Here is a 17090-nt window from a genome sequence, read left to right on the forward strand (position 1 = left end):
AATGCTCGAACATGATAAACAATGAAATCTGAATGTTTTAATTCTTTTTTCAATACAGCTTTTTACATACTTATCACTCGAAGAGACGACGAAATTGTCTTTTCTTTTGCAATGGAATCGTGCTAGAATTACAAATGTTTCGATCACTTACAATTTATATGATTAATTCGCTCTGAATGACATCATGTTGAATCATGTGATGAGTGGCACGACCTCGTGAGCACATTTTTTCCCAGAAGCAGCTGTTGCTTAACCTTCAAACAAGTTTACGAGGTAGACATTACATTACCCAGTGATCTGTATTTGCAGGATTCTCGTTTCTTTTTCCTTTGAACACTGCATGAGGTCATTTGATTTTGTTCATTACTTGTGTTTCTTCAGTTGAATGAATGACCGTTACAGTCAGACAAGCACACATACACGCAGTGCTTCCCATTTGAATCCACCGTCTTTCATCCGTTTGGTTCCGATTGTGCTTAGTTGCTAAGATGAATGGTGGACCGTGGACGGCTAGAGAATGGCCACCGAACGCCACATAGTCCCACCACCATTAACATAACGAAAGCAAAAAAGTCGAGAGCAGACACTGTCCCATCACTTTGCGCTTTAGGTCGCATAACGCGTGCCCCCCAATTGGCAGGGGGTTGGGATTAATGCCGCCAGTCCCAATTGGTGACATTTGTCGCAATTTTCGCTCGTCGCGCTCGATTTAACGGTGTTGAAGTGCAATCGAGAAACAGAAAGAAACAGTTTGAAAAATTCCCCACCCCTTACGCTCCATTAGTGTATGAACTCGAGATGAGGTCGGGAGAGCACACATACGCGGGTACAGCTCCTTTTTCCTACTTTTCGGACTGCTTCTTCATTATCTGGCTAGCGGTTCTTTCCGCCCCAAACGGGTTCGACTTCGTCGACCCCCAATGGCTGTGTTCTTAATTTTTTGTTTGCCGCTCGGCTCGCTTTGGTTTCCCGCCAAACGTCAGGCGACGCACATTAGCGACAACGTGCGCGTGATTTGCGAGTCCGCCCTGGGGCCGATCACCATCCGCCGTGCGAAGCTGTGTTTTTCCACGTGCGCTGTTGCTAAGGTTTCCCTCTCGCTAGGTGGTTTCCCGCGAGTGAACTGGTAACGGCGATCGATAGGCGTTGTTGTATTACGTTGCCGTCGAAGGGATTGCGATAATTGGCGATCCAATTATTGGTTACCAGATTGTTTTATTGCCAACCTGTAAAATCTTTTTTTAAGGTAAAATTATAAGTTACAGAAAATGGTATTCTATGGTGATAGGTAAGATATACGATGGTAGATATCAATTAGACTGAAATACAAACAATTGCCTGTTTTTAATCAGTAAATTGTATATAATTGTGTCTATAAAATCGGCAATGATTTAATATTTCCGTACACTTGATCAACAACTTTTTCTTATATGAAGAGGAACACAGAAGGTCAGATGAATTTGGAACAATATTTCAATATCAATTCTCAATCACCATGTTAACTGACCTAGATTCGAAATGACTCTTGAACTGTGCTATTTTCTACCGCTGTCAATCTACAATATCCTCCAGTCGTAGATCAAAAGGTACCGGGGCTTATTTTTTGTCAGATGTCCTCCAAACAGCCCGGGACTAATTGAAAAGGAACACTACTGAATGGCGGTACGCCATTGGCATATAAGGCCATCCCACAACTAGCCGAGTGTTATATAGAGAAATGGTGATGACAACACGCGTCATAGCACCGTATGATTTATTCTAGGACGTAAGCCATTACCCGGAAGCGTTGGTTCGAATGATCAAGGAAGAAGGTGTAGCAGACTCTGGCCACTAACGAACCTCTCATACACACACCCTTTTCTCGGATCTCCTGTTATCGCACACCCCCTGAAAGTGGACAGACAGCGTCGAGATAAACATATCATCTGTCCCGAGTGCTAGTGTTACATCCGGCGGACGCTGAACCGCTGAAGTCTTCCCGCTTAACCACACACTCGTATAACGATAATAATGGTGGTTGGCTTGGCATCATGAGCGCCTGATGCCATTGGTGCGTCATAAAGCGTATGCTAATCTACTGCGTCGTGACAATAACCAGGGAAGTTATCAAAGCAGAGCGTTAAGCAAACGGATGACGGACGATGGTATCCTGCTTACATCATGAATGCGATTGTATGAAGAGACGGTCACTAAACTACTCTGGCACACCGAGTCGGGTGTTGAGTGATTTACGCAAAGTCCGTGCGCCCTTTGACGAGATCGAGATGGAGTTTAAACACGCGCACATGCGCATCGACTAGGGGTTACGCAAATTCGGACCTTCAAGACCCTGTGACGCTAAAAAGAATCGTTTCCTTTAAAATATAAATACTCTATCTTAACACATACTTACTTATGAGGCGCTACAACCGCTGCGAGCTCCATCCGGAACGGTCGCTCGCCCCACTGGTCTAATTCCGTCTCCCGGCTATTCTGGGGCCTACCTCTATGCCATCCTTCCACCTCAATTTAGGCGTACCACGCGTCCTCTGGCCTTCGAGAGCAGGGTCGTCCGGTGCTATTCGCATGATATGACCAGTCCACCGGAGTCTGGCCTAAAAACGACAATGGGTTCTCCGTACATTATATCGGCTCCTCCATTGTTTCTCCTCACATACGGGGCCAAAAATCCTCCTGAGTTTCTTACTCTCAAACCCGGCTAAGAGAGTTTCGTCAGAATTGACAGAGCCCATGTCGCGCAGTACTATGTGAGCACTGGAACTACAAATGTCTGGTATACTCGCAGCTTCGAATGTCTTCATAGGTTGTCTTAAAGCATAGCGAAGGAAATACTTTCCTATTCTCCAAAACATAGTTGGTTTTACGCACTATCGGGTGGGATATCCACGTGACCCCGGTCATTTGGTCTATGCCTTACCCCACTTAGCATGTGGGGGGCTCCTAACAGTACACCCAGTATTGGCCATTGACATCCAACACCAGTCGTGCAAAAAGTGTGATTTCATGATTATATTTCATCCGTTGCGGTGGTCTGTTGGCCACAACACCTAGCGCGCCATGTTAATGGATATGCCATTAAGAGTGGAATATAAATTAAGTTAACACCTCCAGTGGGATAATAAAAGCTAGTGAGCTCCGGTTGAGATCGGTTGCGGAATACACGAAATGTACAAAATAATTTGCGAAAAGTTGCGACCTAGCACTAACGGCATCTTGTTCGATCTTGATTAATTATATAAAAAGAGGAAGGTTTGGTAGTTTTTTTTATAACAAGTATAACATTTTTGAGCATTTAAGTTTTCAACGACTTTTGAAGTAGCGATGAGAAAATTCGAATCCAGCTTTTTCTCGATCCGGCACATCAAAATCCGACTTGGGATCTATACATTAAATCCCCGTGGGACGATCGAGCTCGAAATTCCGAATTCCAAACATCATAGAACCAAATTCCTAGGAATTAGAATCCATATTCCGGATCTTGATCTTAAGGGATTTGAATGTGGACTCTGGAACTGGATACCAAGGATTCTTAATTCGGGTTCTGGATTTATCTTGCAACCCTGGATCTAAATCCTAAGAATCTCGGGTTTGAAAGAACATCCGGATCGATGTGCCCAAAAATCAAGTCCCAGCATTTCTAACACTTCTATGAAGCTAGAACCGGTTACTTGGCGCCTCCATCCGGAATATGTTACTTCTTTTAATTTAATTAGTTATCAGTAGAAGTGGAAATGGAACATTGCTAAGTTGCAAGGCACACACCTCCAAAGCGTGTATGAAGCGTAAGTAAGTTCCTCTTTTCACGTTCCAACGACACAAGCACTGTGCTACTGTGCAGTGGAAATCAATAAACGTTAACGATGGTTGATGGGAGCTGAATATGGTGCTGCAGGACTTAACTGTGCCTCTAGATATTTAAACGATATTGATGGACACCCCCGTTGAAATGCTATCAGGCAAAGTTTTAAAGGTCAAGGGGAGAATAATTTGGCCAAATAAAAATGGACTTCAACAACTTCTTCTCGCACAGCATAATGGATCGTCGATCGAAATTCGCATAAGTTCAAAGCCTTCGTTCAAACATCACCCACCGCGAAGGGCGGGGGTAAGGTGTGGATTTTTTGATTGACTTTCGCTTAACCGAACCGTCCGACAACGATCGATTGTAAGGGAACGATGTCGACGTCCAGACTTAGGTTGAAAAAAGTTGAAGTGGGGAAGAGGTTGAACTTCAGGCACGGAAAACTTTCCTGACCTCTAGCAGAGTTTCCTCAATAAAAGCAGTAGAAAGTGGAAGATACTGCGTTTGTGTGTGTCATCGGTGGGGAAGATGGCGCAAGGGTGCAAGGTTACTCCCATCCAGTACTGGGCTTAGTTGACTTGCCGTTCGCGTGTTCTTGACCTCCCTCAAGTGCTCGCGTAGAAGTAAATGCGGAGCAATGACACACACACACACACACACACACACATAGGCAAACGGGCGCAAGGGTGAGTGGTGTGGGTTGTGTCCGTCTATCTTTGTTGGTGAAGTATCCTCGATCGATGGTCAACGAGTAGATAGTAGTACCAAACACTTCGGGTAGTCGTTAGAGACGGTGTAATGCCAAGTCGTGTGGCCGAACGTAAGTCGGTAGCGTATCTATTATTTGTCTGTGTGATTGTGCGTTGCTCCATCGCGCTTTGAAGGATGATAAACACACAGGCAAGTTGCCTTTAATTTTGCTTAAACACTAAGATCGAAACACTCGCCAACGTTATCATCGGACGGGGGATGGTTCATTTGAAATTTCCAATAAATACATGCAACAGCCTGTACGCCACTGGTGCTTTTTTTTACTACAATCAGTTTCCACTACCCCTCCAGTTCCGTGACCGCCTTCACATCTCCTCGACCAAGCGGGGCACGTGGGGCAAGACAGCTAAGACGATGCGTCACCAGTCGGGACCTGTCTTGCGTCGCGAGCGGCGGCCCAAGGGGCTCCGGGGGACTGGTTACCACCCGAGTATAGTCGGCCCGATCGAAGTCTTCCGTCAGTCGATTGCTGGTCCTCGCCGGGACAACACCTTCGTCTCCTCGCATTGCCCTGCGGCACACCTGCCTAAGGGCACGCACCACCAGCTTCTTGGTCTCAATCATCCTGTCAAAGCCCCGAGTCCGGTGGACGCGACCGAGATTGGCGAAAGTTTTTTGGGGTAGAGACTTCTCCTTTGAAGGATCTGCACGCCAAGGAGGTGATTCTTTGATGTGTGGCCCAACCTTGCGCCGGGAAGCCATGGAAGATTTTGGGATCGTTCGCGAATGTGGCTGGTCGTGTTGAAAATTCGCGAAGCATCGATAATCGACGAAACGGGCCCGTTACTTGTCAACCGTATTGTCACGTCGACAAGCGAACCGACCGTCCGGGCGAGAGAGGAAAGGGCATGGCCCGGTGGCAAAAGATCAAGTGTGCCAGTTCTGACGAGTGTCTGCCTTTTTCGTGAACCGTCGATCGAAGGCGGAAGGCGGGATGCTGCCGGAAAGGACGGCGATGTCCGATGTCGAGGTGTGTGAAATGTGAAAAGTAGTGCACCCGAGTGCCAAACTCTTTGCTACGTCCCCCGCACCCTGCGACACTCTGGCCCGGTGGCCCGTGTTGACAGACAGCGCGTTGTGTGCTCTTCTGCCATTCGACGTTGGTGGAACGCTGAAGCAGCCAGCTGTGGAACTCGATGGTTGCAAGAGTACCGCGTGGTAGCTGCCAGCTGAAGATAACACGTGTCTAATCTGTGATCTGTGATAGTTAAAGGATTCCGCCAGTTGAGTGTCCCGCCCGTAGACTTCACAACGGAAGATCCTCCGTAGAGAGTGTGATATTAATTTGCAGGATTTATTTCCGTCCTCTTCGTGGTTTTACTTATTACACGCCATAAGGCTTCTATCCGAAGCCACCACCAACACTTCTCGGGACCTTGCGAATAAACTAGTACACCTTATCCTTATAAAAGTGCAATTACCTTCTTCGCACTCGGCTGTAACTTCTCATTCTCGACGCGGCATTTAATAGTTACATACAAAATGACGAGAAAAAATATCATCAAACTGTCGTACGACAGTGGTAAGTTATGAAATATGCCTTACAGGCTATTTTTTGTATTTTAAAATGGAATTAGAAAATATCGACTTCATTTCATAAAGAAACAGTTTAGAGTTTTGTTTACCTGTAAACATATCGCTATAGGCTTATTAAATAATCATAAAAGTGACGTATCTTTGATTGATGCACTCAAATTCTTTGAAATGTTTGCTATATATTCCACCCATCTGTGTACTAAAATATCGATGCGAAATATTTCCTTATTAACCGTTCTCATTGGTAAAGAAAGTTTAGCTCTAACTTCCGCTACTTTTTTCCGCGATTTGTGACGTACTTGGTTCCCTTCAGCTTCATCCGAAGGACAGTGGTTACGCTCTTATAAGTCACCTTCCCCAATGCTACGCCAATTTGCCTTAATTGCATTACGCGAAAACTGCATATTTTGTCTTTGGAACGCGGTCGCAAAATTACCAACTGCAACTCTCGCACCGGTTTGCCCCGCGGACACTACCGGCTAGAGGGCCCCGGTCCGAAGCACCAATTGACGTCAAGATCAAGACGCCCGTAAACGGAATGTTGGGATTTGCTAAATAAACATGCCATACGCGGTTGGGCGTTGGGAAAATACTCCCGACCAGGTGCATTTTCATGACGACTCCCCCGCTGGAAGGAGGGGGATTCCGATGATATGTGTTTGTTTGTAAACAAAAACCACCGGCCAAGTCCGTTTTGGGCACCGCGCTTTCGCTTGGTAAAAAACAATTCTAAAAATTCAACCACCCGAAGCCGGTCTTTTAATAGTAACTGTTGATGTCTGGAGCTCGGAACGAGTGCTCATTAGTGGGTACATAAAAGTGTCCCATTAAAAGTTTCTGCTCAAAGTTATCGGTTTTGTTGTTCTAGTTTCTTGCGTACGCTTACACCGACGAATCGTTATCGGAAACGATTTCTTCGAACGCCGTGGAATGATTCATTGGGAAGCTGTGTGCTACAACGGGGCGATAGATAAACTCTCGCTTGATTTTGCTCGAAGTGGAAGTTGCAAGTAGCGTTGTTTGTGATTGAAACGAGGGTTTTTTTTTTCATTTGGGGTTCACTCCGTCAACATTAGCTCCGGGGCATTCTTGTTTTGAAAAATAAGCACTCTGAAAGTTAAGGAGAAGCAGAGGAGATCAAATGAAAGGGAAAGGATAAAGTTGTGTGTGTGAAAAATAGCACATGTTGCTTCGAGCAGTCATGGGAATGGCTAATGGCGTGAAACAAGCGATTGCAGTTGTTTGAAGCAAGTGCAAATAATTGTCGACGCACGCGGTGGCAAACCAAAACAAATCCATCCCGCCGTCAGCAGTAATGTCCTTTATTGGAGCGATCGCCGGTGGCCGAGTAGGTTATTAGTTCCGTCACCACGCTATTAATTGGCCTAGTTGCAAAACGTGTCGCGGAGACACTTTCCCTCACCTTTCCTTTTCTTGCCATGTGCGACCGATAGGAGCGCGTGTTCCGGCTTTCGGCAGCCATACTCCTATCGACGGCACCCCGAAGGCAATGGTGCGAAACCCGGTAGCGAGTAAGTAATTGTAGACGTCCACCTCAAACCTCCCCTGCCGGTTTGGGTGGAGATCGGAGATTGTAGAACACGGGCTGCGAGGATGTCAATTTATTCGTTTACGATTTAATGGCACCCTTCCATCGATCTCGGCGATAGTTGTTAATTGTCATTGTGAGGGGGTAGATGATTATCTAAAAAAAATAATACAGAAGTAATGTATCTTCTGTCGTGCGCAATTAACGCCGAAAGTAAAAGACCAATCTTTGATGATGAGATCTTTCCATTCATGGACCTCCATTACAGTAATAAACATTTTATATGGAATAGAAGGCCATCAATTTCCAATTAGTCTCAAATGGGGAATATTTTATTTGTGTCTATTGAGACATTAGAAAATATTCTATATAGGTGTTCGAATCTAATTTTTGTTTTTCCATAGATTTGTGTAGTTGAAATTTTACATAAGGACAAAACCAACCCAATTTTACAAGAATTTTCATCGACTACTGCATACTAAAATAATTCAAATTTGACTTTGTTTTAGAATTTTTCATCCATTTTTTAAACGGCCATTGGTATTATACACAAAAACATGTTATGGTGTTCCCCCAAACATTTCAACTGAACAGGTACGGCAATAATTTACAGGCCTAAAGTTTGGCGCATGATTTCGACTACGACGCGATAGATTTTCCTGTGGATAGTAGCTCGGACGGTGTGGCGTAAACATTGGCTAGAGTAAATAAATAAACTTAAGACAGCGTGAAAAATCTTTGAGCATCCAATAGCCAGACAGGCAATAAGACGGTTCGAAAAAAAATCACAGGTCTTTAGAAAGCCGAAATCTTCTATGGAAATTTAAATAAACGCGATGGTAATGACGATTGAGTGTGGCTGACCGCTTGGTGCGGAAAGCAAGGGAATTTCCCATCGGTATCATTTCTCTCTTTCTTGATTTTCGACGTCAACTTTTAAGAAAAAAAAAAATTGAACGGCCGGTTTGGCTTGCCGGCCGGCGATTCGTGATGGTTTTGGTCAGTTGCCCAATTCCGATACACAACGCTGCACGCTACATTTACGAGGGCCGCACGTTTCTGTGGACGGCCATTACATAGTCGGAGACATTTTCCCCTCGTCTTGAGGTGAACGAATAAATTAAAGGATGCATCATCCCGTGTAAATGTGTCAGCTATACGTTGAAAAGAAAAAAAAAGAAAACCAACAAAAATGGTTTTGGTGGCGCAGAACCGTCTGGTCGTCGTTTTTAAGAAAGCTCATCCCTCTCTCTCCTCCTGGCAGCATATAGGTTGGCAATTTAGCAATTTTTGTCAGTCCGAATAATTTGGGGAGCATGTGTTGAGTCGGCATACAGCACCGATGGTCCAATTTAGCATCGGAGGTCAACGCCCTCACGGACGAAACACCCAACTGCGAACCGTGAGATGCATAAACTGCATGCCTGCAGTTCTGAAATTGGTTTGATGATGAAGATAGACGAAGGGTTATTTGAGTACGAAAATTGGATCAACAGAGGACGAGTGAAAGTAGTCGCCAATTTAACATGTCACGGTGCCGTTACTTTTTTAATTGCGGAAGTGTATTAAACTTGCCATAGCTCACACGTTATTAAATTATCCCCTGTAGGGTTGCTAGCAATTCGAAATAATATCATCCTATCATTAACAATAAATCATCTTTGCGTTGTTCCCACTTTATGGCCCGATAGAGCAGCAATTACCGCATGTCACCGTTGATGGATCAATGCCTCAGTCACGCGCAAGGTAGAGAGGAACGTTATCATTGTCAAAATTAGCCCCATTTTATGTTCGAGCCCCCGGGGACATAAAGTGGCACCGAAAAGGAACGTGACTTCCGCGTGACACCCAGACTCATACGCCGCAAATAGAGCATCTTCTGTAGTCATGATATGACGTTCGAAGATAGAGCGACAGGGTCGTGTGTACCATGCCATTAAAATTGGAAAAACATCCCAATTGACCAATTTCCGCAGGGAGTCGTTTTTATCAGCTAATTGTGCAAATTTGCGATAACTATTCATTTTCATCGCGCTTCTATCGGCACTTTAACTGTTACTGGAACTAAGCTTCTCCATGACAAGCACTATTGTGTATTTCTTTTAACCAACTACAACATTTTAACCAACTCCATGACTATTGTTGAACCGACATTATTGAAGTCATGATGATTCCGATTGATTGTAGGCAAGGTTCGAGGATCGTAAAAAGAACGTTTGCTTTCTCATTGCTCTCTTTCTCTGCTCGAGCACGAGGTTGGTTGCATATCTGGCTTGTATCAGTAATTGGTTGATTATCACTACTTTATTGGCACTCGTGCAGTTAGATTGTGTTTTCATAAGCACTGATGCGCTATGGCCTGTTCCAATAAGCAGAATGATAGTATCTGTTGTGTCAATAGTTTGACTTTCGATGGTCGTCATTGAGTCTGAAGTAGGAAAAATAGAATAGTTTAGTGATAGTTTCTATCACACCGAGAACTTTCAATAAATTTAATTGATAGATCTCCAATACTATGAGTAGCAATAAAATATTCTTGTGGTTCATGGATTTCCGCTTTGTTGTTTATTTAAGAAGAAGTAGGCGAAATTTGATCGATATGTGAGCTAATTGATATAAATAAAAACACTAAAAATAGTGACTTTACAAGACATTTTTCCATTGTGTACGTGGATAGTCAATCTTTTCGGCTGGGATTCGAACCAACGTCGTCAAGGATTTGATACTTAAAGGCTAAAATAAATAATTTCAAATAAAGTGCTTTTGTTTTCATAAATATTCTGAAGGTAGAAATCCACAAAACAAACCCTTTTGTGTTTTACAATTTCTTCAACGGATTGAAATGTTTGAATTCTCGCCAAAAAATATTCATAGGCGCGGGTAATAACATGATCGTATTAACATTATAAGGGCTCTTACTATGATAGCAAGGTAAAGTGTTTAATTATACATAGAAAATTATTAGCTTTTTCTAAAGCCCTTTTTAGGTTGTTTCAATGAATCTCCTTCCGTTTTATTCAACGGCTGCAATGCTTTTGATGAAGAAACAGATTTTTAAAATTTTCATTGTCAAAGAATTAATGTGCTTCGCATAAAGATTAAGTTAATTTTCTCGTCAGTACCAATAATCAAACTGCTGATCACTTAAAAAAAATGGCTGTCCATCACGCTACGGTCGTCAAATGAAAAACACAGTCAAGTTAGGCGCACATTTGGGCGCCGAAAGGAAAAACGAAACCATGGTGGTTTTGCCAACCGGTCCAACGCTGTAGAAACAAATCTGCAGAATTGTTTAACGCGCAAAAAGCGAGCTTCCCCGTGCGTCCGGGTTCGCAAATTCACCAACGGTCCCACGAGTTTCCTTCCCGCGCCGGGATGTACATTGTTTAATCGATACATTTCATACAACCCCTCGGTTGGGTGGGGGTGCTGGGTATGTGGTGGTTGAAGCTGCCTTTATTTATTTTTTTGTGACAGAACGGTGGAGGCGCTTTATCTGCCCCCTGTTCTCCAGGGTGGCCTTTTTGCTATCTCCGATTCGCAAAACAAGACAAACCCCCGACAACCTCTGGCTTTCAAGCAGTCCTCCCTCCGGGTTATCTAATCGGTTAATTTTTGGTCTCGTTTGTTCTACTTGTTTTTTACTTTGCTGGGCCAAAATAAACTGCCGCTCAGGGTCACCAGAACGGAGACCGGAATAGGGCGAAATGTTAATCGAAGGAAAACCTCTTTAAAAAGTCAATCAATTTTCTAACAACGTAGCGGTTTCGGCCGGTACAGCAGGAGCGCACGCCACCCCCATTCGATAACCTATTGGCCTTGGCTTGTGGATGGAAAGGTGGGAGTAATTGGAACGTGAGACATGCATTCGTGACCGATGAAAACTGCACTTGTCGTCGCGCATTGCCATCCACGTGTCATCAGCGACCACGTGTCGGGAAAAAATCTACCGATTCTGGTCCCGATTAATAACCGAACGATCTACCACAATACTCATCGATAGCAGCCGGGAATGGTGCCCAAAACGTAAGAACCTTATGACCGAAATTCGCTTGAATAAACAAACAAAAAACAGATAGTAACGTGAAGCTGATATGTGCTACGGCGACCGGTGGTGGAGGAAAAATACGCACGCGTGCGCGAGCACACGGTAATGTTGGAAGTTTCGGTGCACATGTTTTGGCCGTTGTTTTGTTCGCCTTGTTTTTTTTTTTGCCTCAGTCTGTTATCCACGTGTAAACAAATGCGCCGCCATCAGGTTTCTTCCGCCCCTCGGCTCTTCTTGGAAACGATTCTTTCCCTCCCACCGTTTTTTCTATGGCGACGCGGATTTTAGCTGTTTGCAAATATCGGTCGGTCACCGGTTGCTTGGACTTCTCGATGGTTGTAAAACGTTCTTCCAATCACCCGGACATATTGAACGATTGTTGAGCGTACAATTTTCCGAGGTCAACTGTCAGCATCGGATTGAGCCTAACTTAACAACACGGGTGGCTCGTGCCGTGGTTCTACAGGCACGGTTTCGATGGATGGCTGTGTGGTTTGCGAAACGGAGTGAAATGTGGTGTTTACGTGATTTTTGTTTACCATGGTTACCGGTTGGTGAATTTTCTGTGACGCATTTCAGTAGCTTATCCTTGAGGTTTCATATTTTCTTATCACAGTCAAATACAATAATTTACGAAATTATCATAACGGTTCATCACGTGCGCTGACACCAGGCGACGCATCGGTTAGTATAACGTGTGCTTTAGCGTATGGGGGATAAATTATCTCTTAAGTGTCGCCCCAGACGAATAATATGCCCATGCAGCAGAGTGTAAGCACGAGTAATTTGGCACGATGCACTCCATGAAGTGAATTCTGCACTCGCGTGGCCGCAACGCGACGCAATTAAAAGCCTCGCGTCTCGCGTGATTCGCATAAAATACCTCAACTCGACCTCGCGACTGGGAAAGCTGACACGGTGACGTTTCATTTGATTGCGGTTTACGCTTCTTGTATGACTGAGAATTGCGTTCCTTTATCAACCCTCTTTCGGCACACCCTAGCTGGTTTTTGGCTGATGTGCCAAATTATCCGTACTGATATCACAATGGCGCTGTGGGGCGGCGGTTTTCTTTATCAGTGGGTTGATAAATTTTGGCTGCCTTCCGATGTGTCTGGTGTCCCGGATGCATGATAATCAGGGAGTACTAGGGAACTTTACCAAGTGATTAATGCTGACTTTGACACATGTCCAGAAGTTTTATTGGGATTTTTGTAAAATTTTATTTTGTCGGATTTGACTTTTGTTTAAAGGTTTACTCATTACTACATTTTCGGAGTCGTGTCGATAATACGGGAGACAATTGAGACACCGTCATCAAGACCATTGAATGTTTTACACTTTCATAATCTTCTCTAATAGCGCTTCTTTATCCCATTTTTCACTATTTACTCAGACGATGCCATGGAAAGCTGCGGCTATCTGAAGTTCACTGATCAAAACATGAGGTCCGGCTTCTTGCAGAGTCTCAGCACGATGCGTAAAAATCGTCTGTTCTGCGACGTGATCCTGCTGGTAAGGTTTTCTTGCTTGTTTTTGTCGCATTGCTATATATTTAACTCTTATCATTTTGTCTGTTTTTCCTTCTTCATCGTTCGGTTAGGTTGAGAACACCGAAATCCATGCGCACCGGAACGTGCTCGCATGTGTCTCACCGCAGCTGATGGAACTGTTCAGCACGGACGCGGTAAGTTGCGCATTTGGGTTCGCCTGCTGGTCGTCACTAGAGTTGTGATTGAATGTCCTTCTCCGAATTGTTCACTTTTTGCAGGGTACGGTGTACGGTGCGGCCGCGGCCAGCGACGCCAAGCTGCCGTGCTACCGGCTGAACGGACAGATCACGAAACCCGGCCTGAAGTATCTGGTCGAGTACGCCTACACCGGATCATTGGAAGTGCCCGATGAGATGGTGAGTGGTACCATGGGTTCGCATTTAAGACAAGCCCCCGGCAGATTGTTTCCGTTCACCAACGGCTAGTGAGACAGTAAACGATAGTATGGCACAGGCACAGAAAAGAAGCGAAAACACACTTCCCCCCTCACACGATTGTGCTGTTGTTGCGTGACCGCTGACCCAACAGACGAGCCACAGCCTGATCCAACAACAGTCTGATCTTCCTCAAACTTTTTCCCCTGTTGCCCAGAGAAGGGATTTCGAGCGAGATAAGATGGTGCACTGGTGGCGCAGCTGCCCGGGAAGCTTGGCTTACCATTGGCAAGCTTCCGGTCAGTGCGCGCGCATCCAGCGGAAAAAACGGAAACATCGGAGCGCGCCCCGCCCTACTCTCTCGTAGGCTCCAGGCCCTTCACTCTTGCCCTCTTATACTGTCTCTCCCGGGCGGTGGCGCATACACACCCACTCACACACGCTCACGCACACGCGAATTGAAGACGCGAGACAAACGACTGTTACGCAAAACAATTTTCTAGATCCGCGATGTCTATCTCGCTGCGTGGCAGCTGAAGATCGACAGTGTGGTGAAGGAGTGCGCCCGGCATCTGGTCGCAGAGCTGGAACCGGACATTTGCATCGAGACGCGGTCGCTGCCGGGCATCGAGCGCAACCGGCGCTTCGTGCAGGAGGTAGACGCGTACATCGCCAAACACTTCCAGCTCGTCTCGGAGACGGCCGGTTTCCTGCAGCTGCCGTGCATCCTGATCGAGGTGCTGTACCAGACGCGCCAGGAGATGTCGCTGGTGGCCGAATCGTCCCTAGGTCGGCTGGTGGTCGACTGGATTCGCCGACAAATGACTGAGGACGACGTATCGGTGAGTAGCGCAACGTCAAGGTTATTTATTTTTCAATCACTCACATGTGTCTTTCTCACTCACAATAGGTATCCACCTTGCTGGAGCGTTCCCATATGCTGTATTTGGCGCTGGATAATTCCTTGCAGGATTGCGCCGATCTGCCACCCGGCCAGGAGTCCGAGAGCGATCTGGTGCAGGACTATAAGCGGCTGGTGCTCAAGGGCCCGAACAACAAGAAGCACCGCAAGGCACTGAAGACCCCCGGACGTCCGCGGATGATTCTTTACAGTCGCGACATTGGCGATCGGAGCGAGACAACCGAGGAGGCGGCCCCAACCGAGATGGATTGGAGTTTGGTGGGATGCAGCAAATTATCGGGTAGGTGACTTTGGATGGGCTTCGAATCTCTGATATAATTAGCTTTGTCATTTGGTTGATGTAAGTGATTTTAACAGTTAGTTCGATGTCAAAATGGAAAAAGGAAAGGAATTGAAACGGGTCTCACGACGGTTGACAGTTTTATTTTGCATCAATGATAAATGATTTATTTTATCGTATCTATAATCTTCTATTCTGTTCACACCCGGCAGATCATACGTATGTTGCACTGGTTACACTGAACGGGAACCTAACCCGGCTGTCGATACAGCTGAAGCTGAATGTGCCGACAACACCATCACCGATCAATACACCGGACGTGATGAGCACGAGCGTGAGCCGCGACGAAGATCTGGATGAATGCCAACGGCCGGAGCTGTTCTGCGAGGTGGCCACCATGTCCGGACCGAAGTGTGGCCTGGGCGTAGCCGAGCTTGAGGGCAAACTTCTCGTGTGCGGTGGCTATGATCGGGCCGAGTGTCTTCGGTCGGTCGAGTCCTACTGTCCGGAGACGAACAGCTGGACCCAGCAGTCCAACATGGGTGAAGCACGCGGCCGCGTCCAAATTGCGGTGATCGAAGGGACGGTGTACGCGGTCGGTGGGTGCAACGGCACGACGGAGCTCGACTCGGTCGAGTATCTCGCGAAAAGTGAACGCAAGTGGAAGAAGATGTGCAAACTACCTCTGGCTAGGAGCAACGCCGGTGTGTGTGCCCTGGGTGGGAAGATTTATTGCATCGGTGGATGGAACGGGCAGAGCGGTATCAAGCAGTGCGACGTGCTGAAACCGGACGAGAACCGATGGTACTCGATCGCACCGCTCCACACCGGCCGCTACCAGGCGGGTGTAACCGCTTTCGGCGGTAGTCTGTGGGTTGTGGGGGGCAGTGATGCGTGGAACTGTCTTGCCTCGGTGGAGGTGTACGACCCGGAGGCCAACCAGTGGACATTTGGTCCATCACTATCGACGGCAAGGTATGTTTATAAGCAAGATTTTGATAAGCAATCGAATGCGATTGATGGTATAATATTTAATGTTGGGACATTTTCCAGACGTGGCTGCGGGTTGGCGGAGTTTAACGGAAAACTGTACGCAGTTGGAGGCAGCGATGGAACGCACTCCCTAAACACCACCGAGTGCTACGACGAGGAGAGCAAATCGTGGAACGCCGGACCAAATCTTACCTCGCCGCGTTCGAACGTGTCTGTGGCGGTGGTGCAGGGTCGGTTATATGCGATCGGTGGTTTTTCGGGCAAAACGTTCCTCAGCACAGTCGAGTACCTTGATCCTGCGACGAACGAGTGGACCACCTTCGTGCCCCAAACCAGCGCCAACATCGATTCGCTGCTTGAGAACTCACTCCGTGCGGCTCTACAAAACGTGCAGCGGTCGACTTCGTCCACTTCATCCTCGCCGGATCATCTGAGCGGAGGTTGCAATGGGGGTGGAACTAGCGAAAACACCTTCAAACCGATCCAGACCACGCTCAACAACGAGTATAACCGACAACAACACTCACCGAAGGTTACCACCACATCGGTAGCAACCTTGTCACCGGCAGTGGCCAGCACCAAAACGGCCCTGTTGGACGACGACGAGGACGACGTCGTCACGCTCCATGACATAAACGGGGACCTGAACGGGACGAAGACGGCACAGGAGAACAGTATTAGCTTGCTGAAGCAGCTGGCCGCAAACAAGTGTACGGAGATTGCCAACGGTGGCAGTAACTCCAGCTAACCGGCGCTGGCAGCTACCACCATCACCGCCGGGGACTCGACGCTGACGGGTGCGCTGAAGGCAGCGATAAGCGGCAGCAATCTGCTGCTCGCGGATTCCGAGGAAGACTGCAGTCATCTCGGCGACGAGGTGGACTAATGAGATGACGGCTGCATGCTAAGAGATGCGCCGTAAACTCAACCACAACATACACACACACAGAATACATTTCCTGGCTATTTTGGCGAACTTTGCTCCGTTTTTGATGGATGTTTTTTTTCCTAATAACTACAAATACGTGACGTGTTTACACGCAAACGCTTAACAGTGGAAAAGCATTAGAACTAGACACAAGGGGAGAGTGTAAGCGCTCAGGCTTTTTATAATAACCGAAAAATACAACCGTCGATTACAGAAAACAGAGCAAACTACATCAAGCTAAAAAAGGGAAACAAAAAGATGAAGTAAAGTTCGAGTACATGAGGCAAACAGCTATTGTAAACTACTGATATAATATTCTAGGCGATAAGTGACT

The 17090-nt window shown here is 46.3% G+C and overlaps 1 protein-coding gene across 1 annotated transcript; it reads left to right on the plus strand.

The window, feature by feature from the left end:
- The first annotated feature begins 6055 nt into the window (after positions 1–6055).
- LOC131286275 (influenza virus NS1A-binding protein homolog) lies at positions 6056–16966 on the plus strand. The gene is made up of 8 exons (XM_058315206.1): positions 6056–6095; positions 13103–13221; positions 13310–13393; positions 13478–13615; positions 14137–14475; positions 14544–14835; positions 15048–15810; positions 15889–16966. The coding sequence occupies exons 1-8, from the start codon at positions 6056–6058 to the stop codon at positions 16574–16576; spliced, it is 2463 nt and encodes an 820-aa protein (XP_058171189.1). The 3' UTR covers positions 16577–16966.
- Positions 16967–17090: the final 124 nt, after the last annotated feature.

Source organism: Anopheles ziemanni, chromosome 3, assembly GCF_943734765.1.
Source record: "Anopheles ziemanni chromosome 3, idAnoZiCoDA_A2_x.2, whole genome shotgun sequence".
Classification (NCBI taxonomy): domain Eukaryota; kingdom Metazoa; phylum Arthropoda; class Insecta; order Diptera; family Culicidae; genus Anopheles; species Anopheles ziemanni.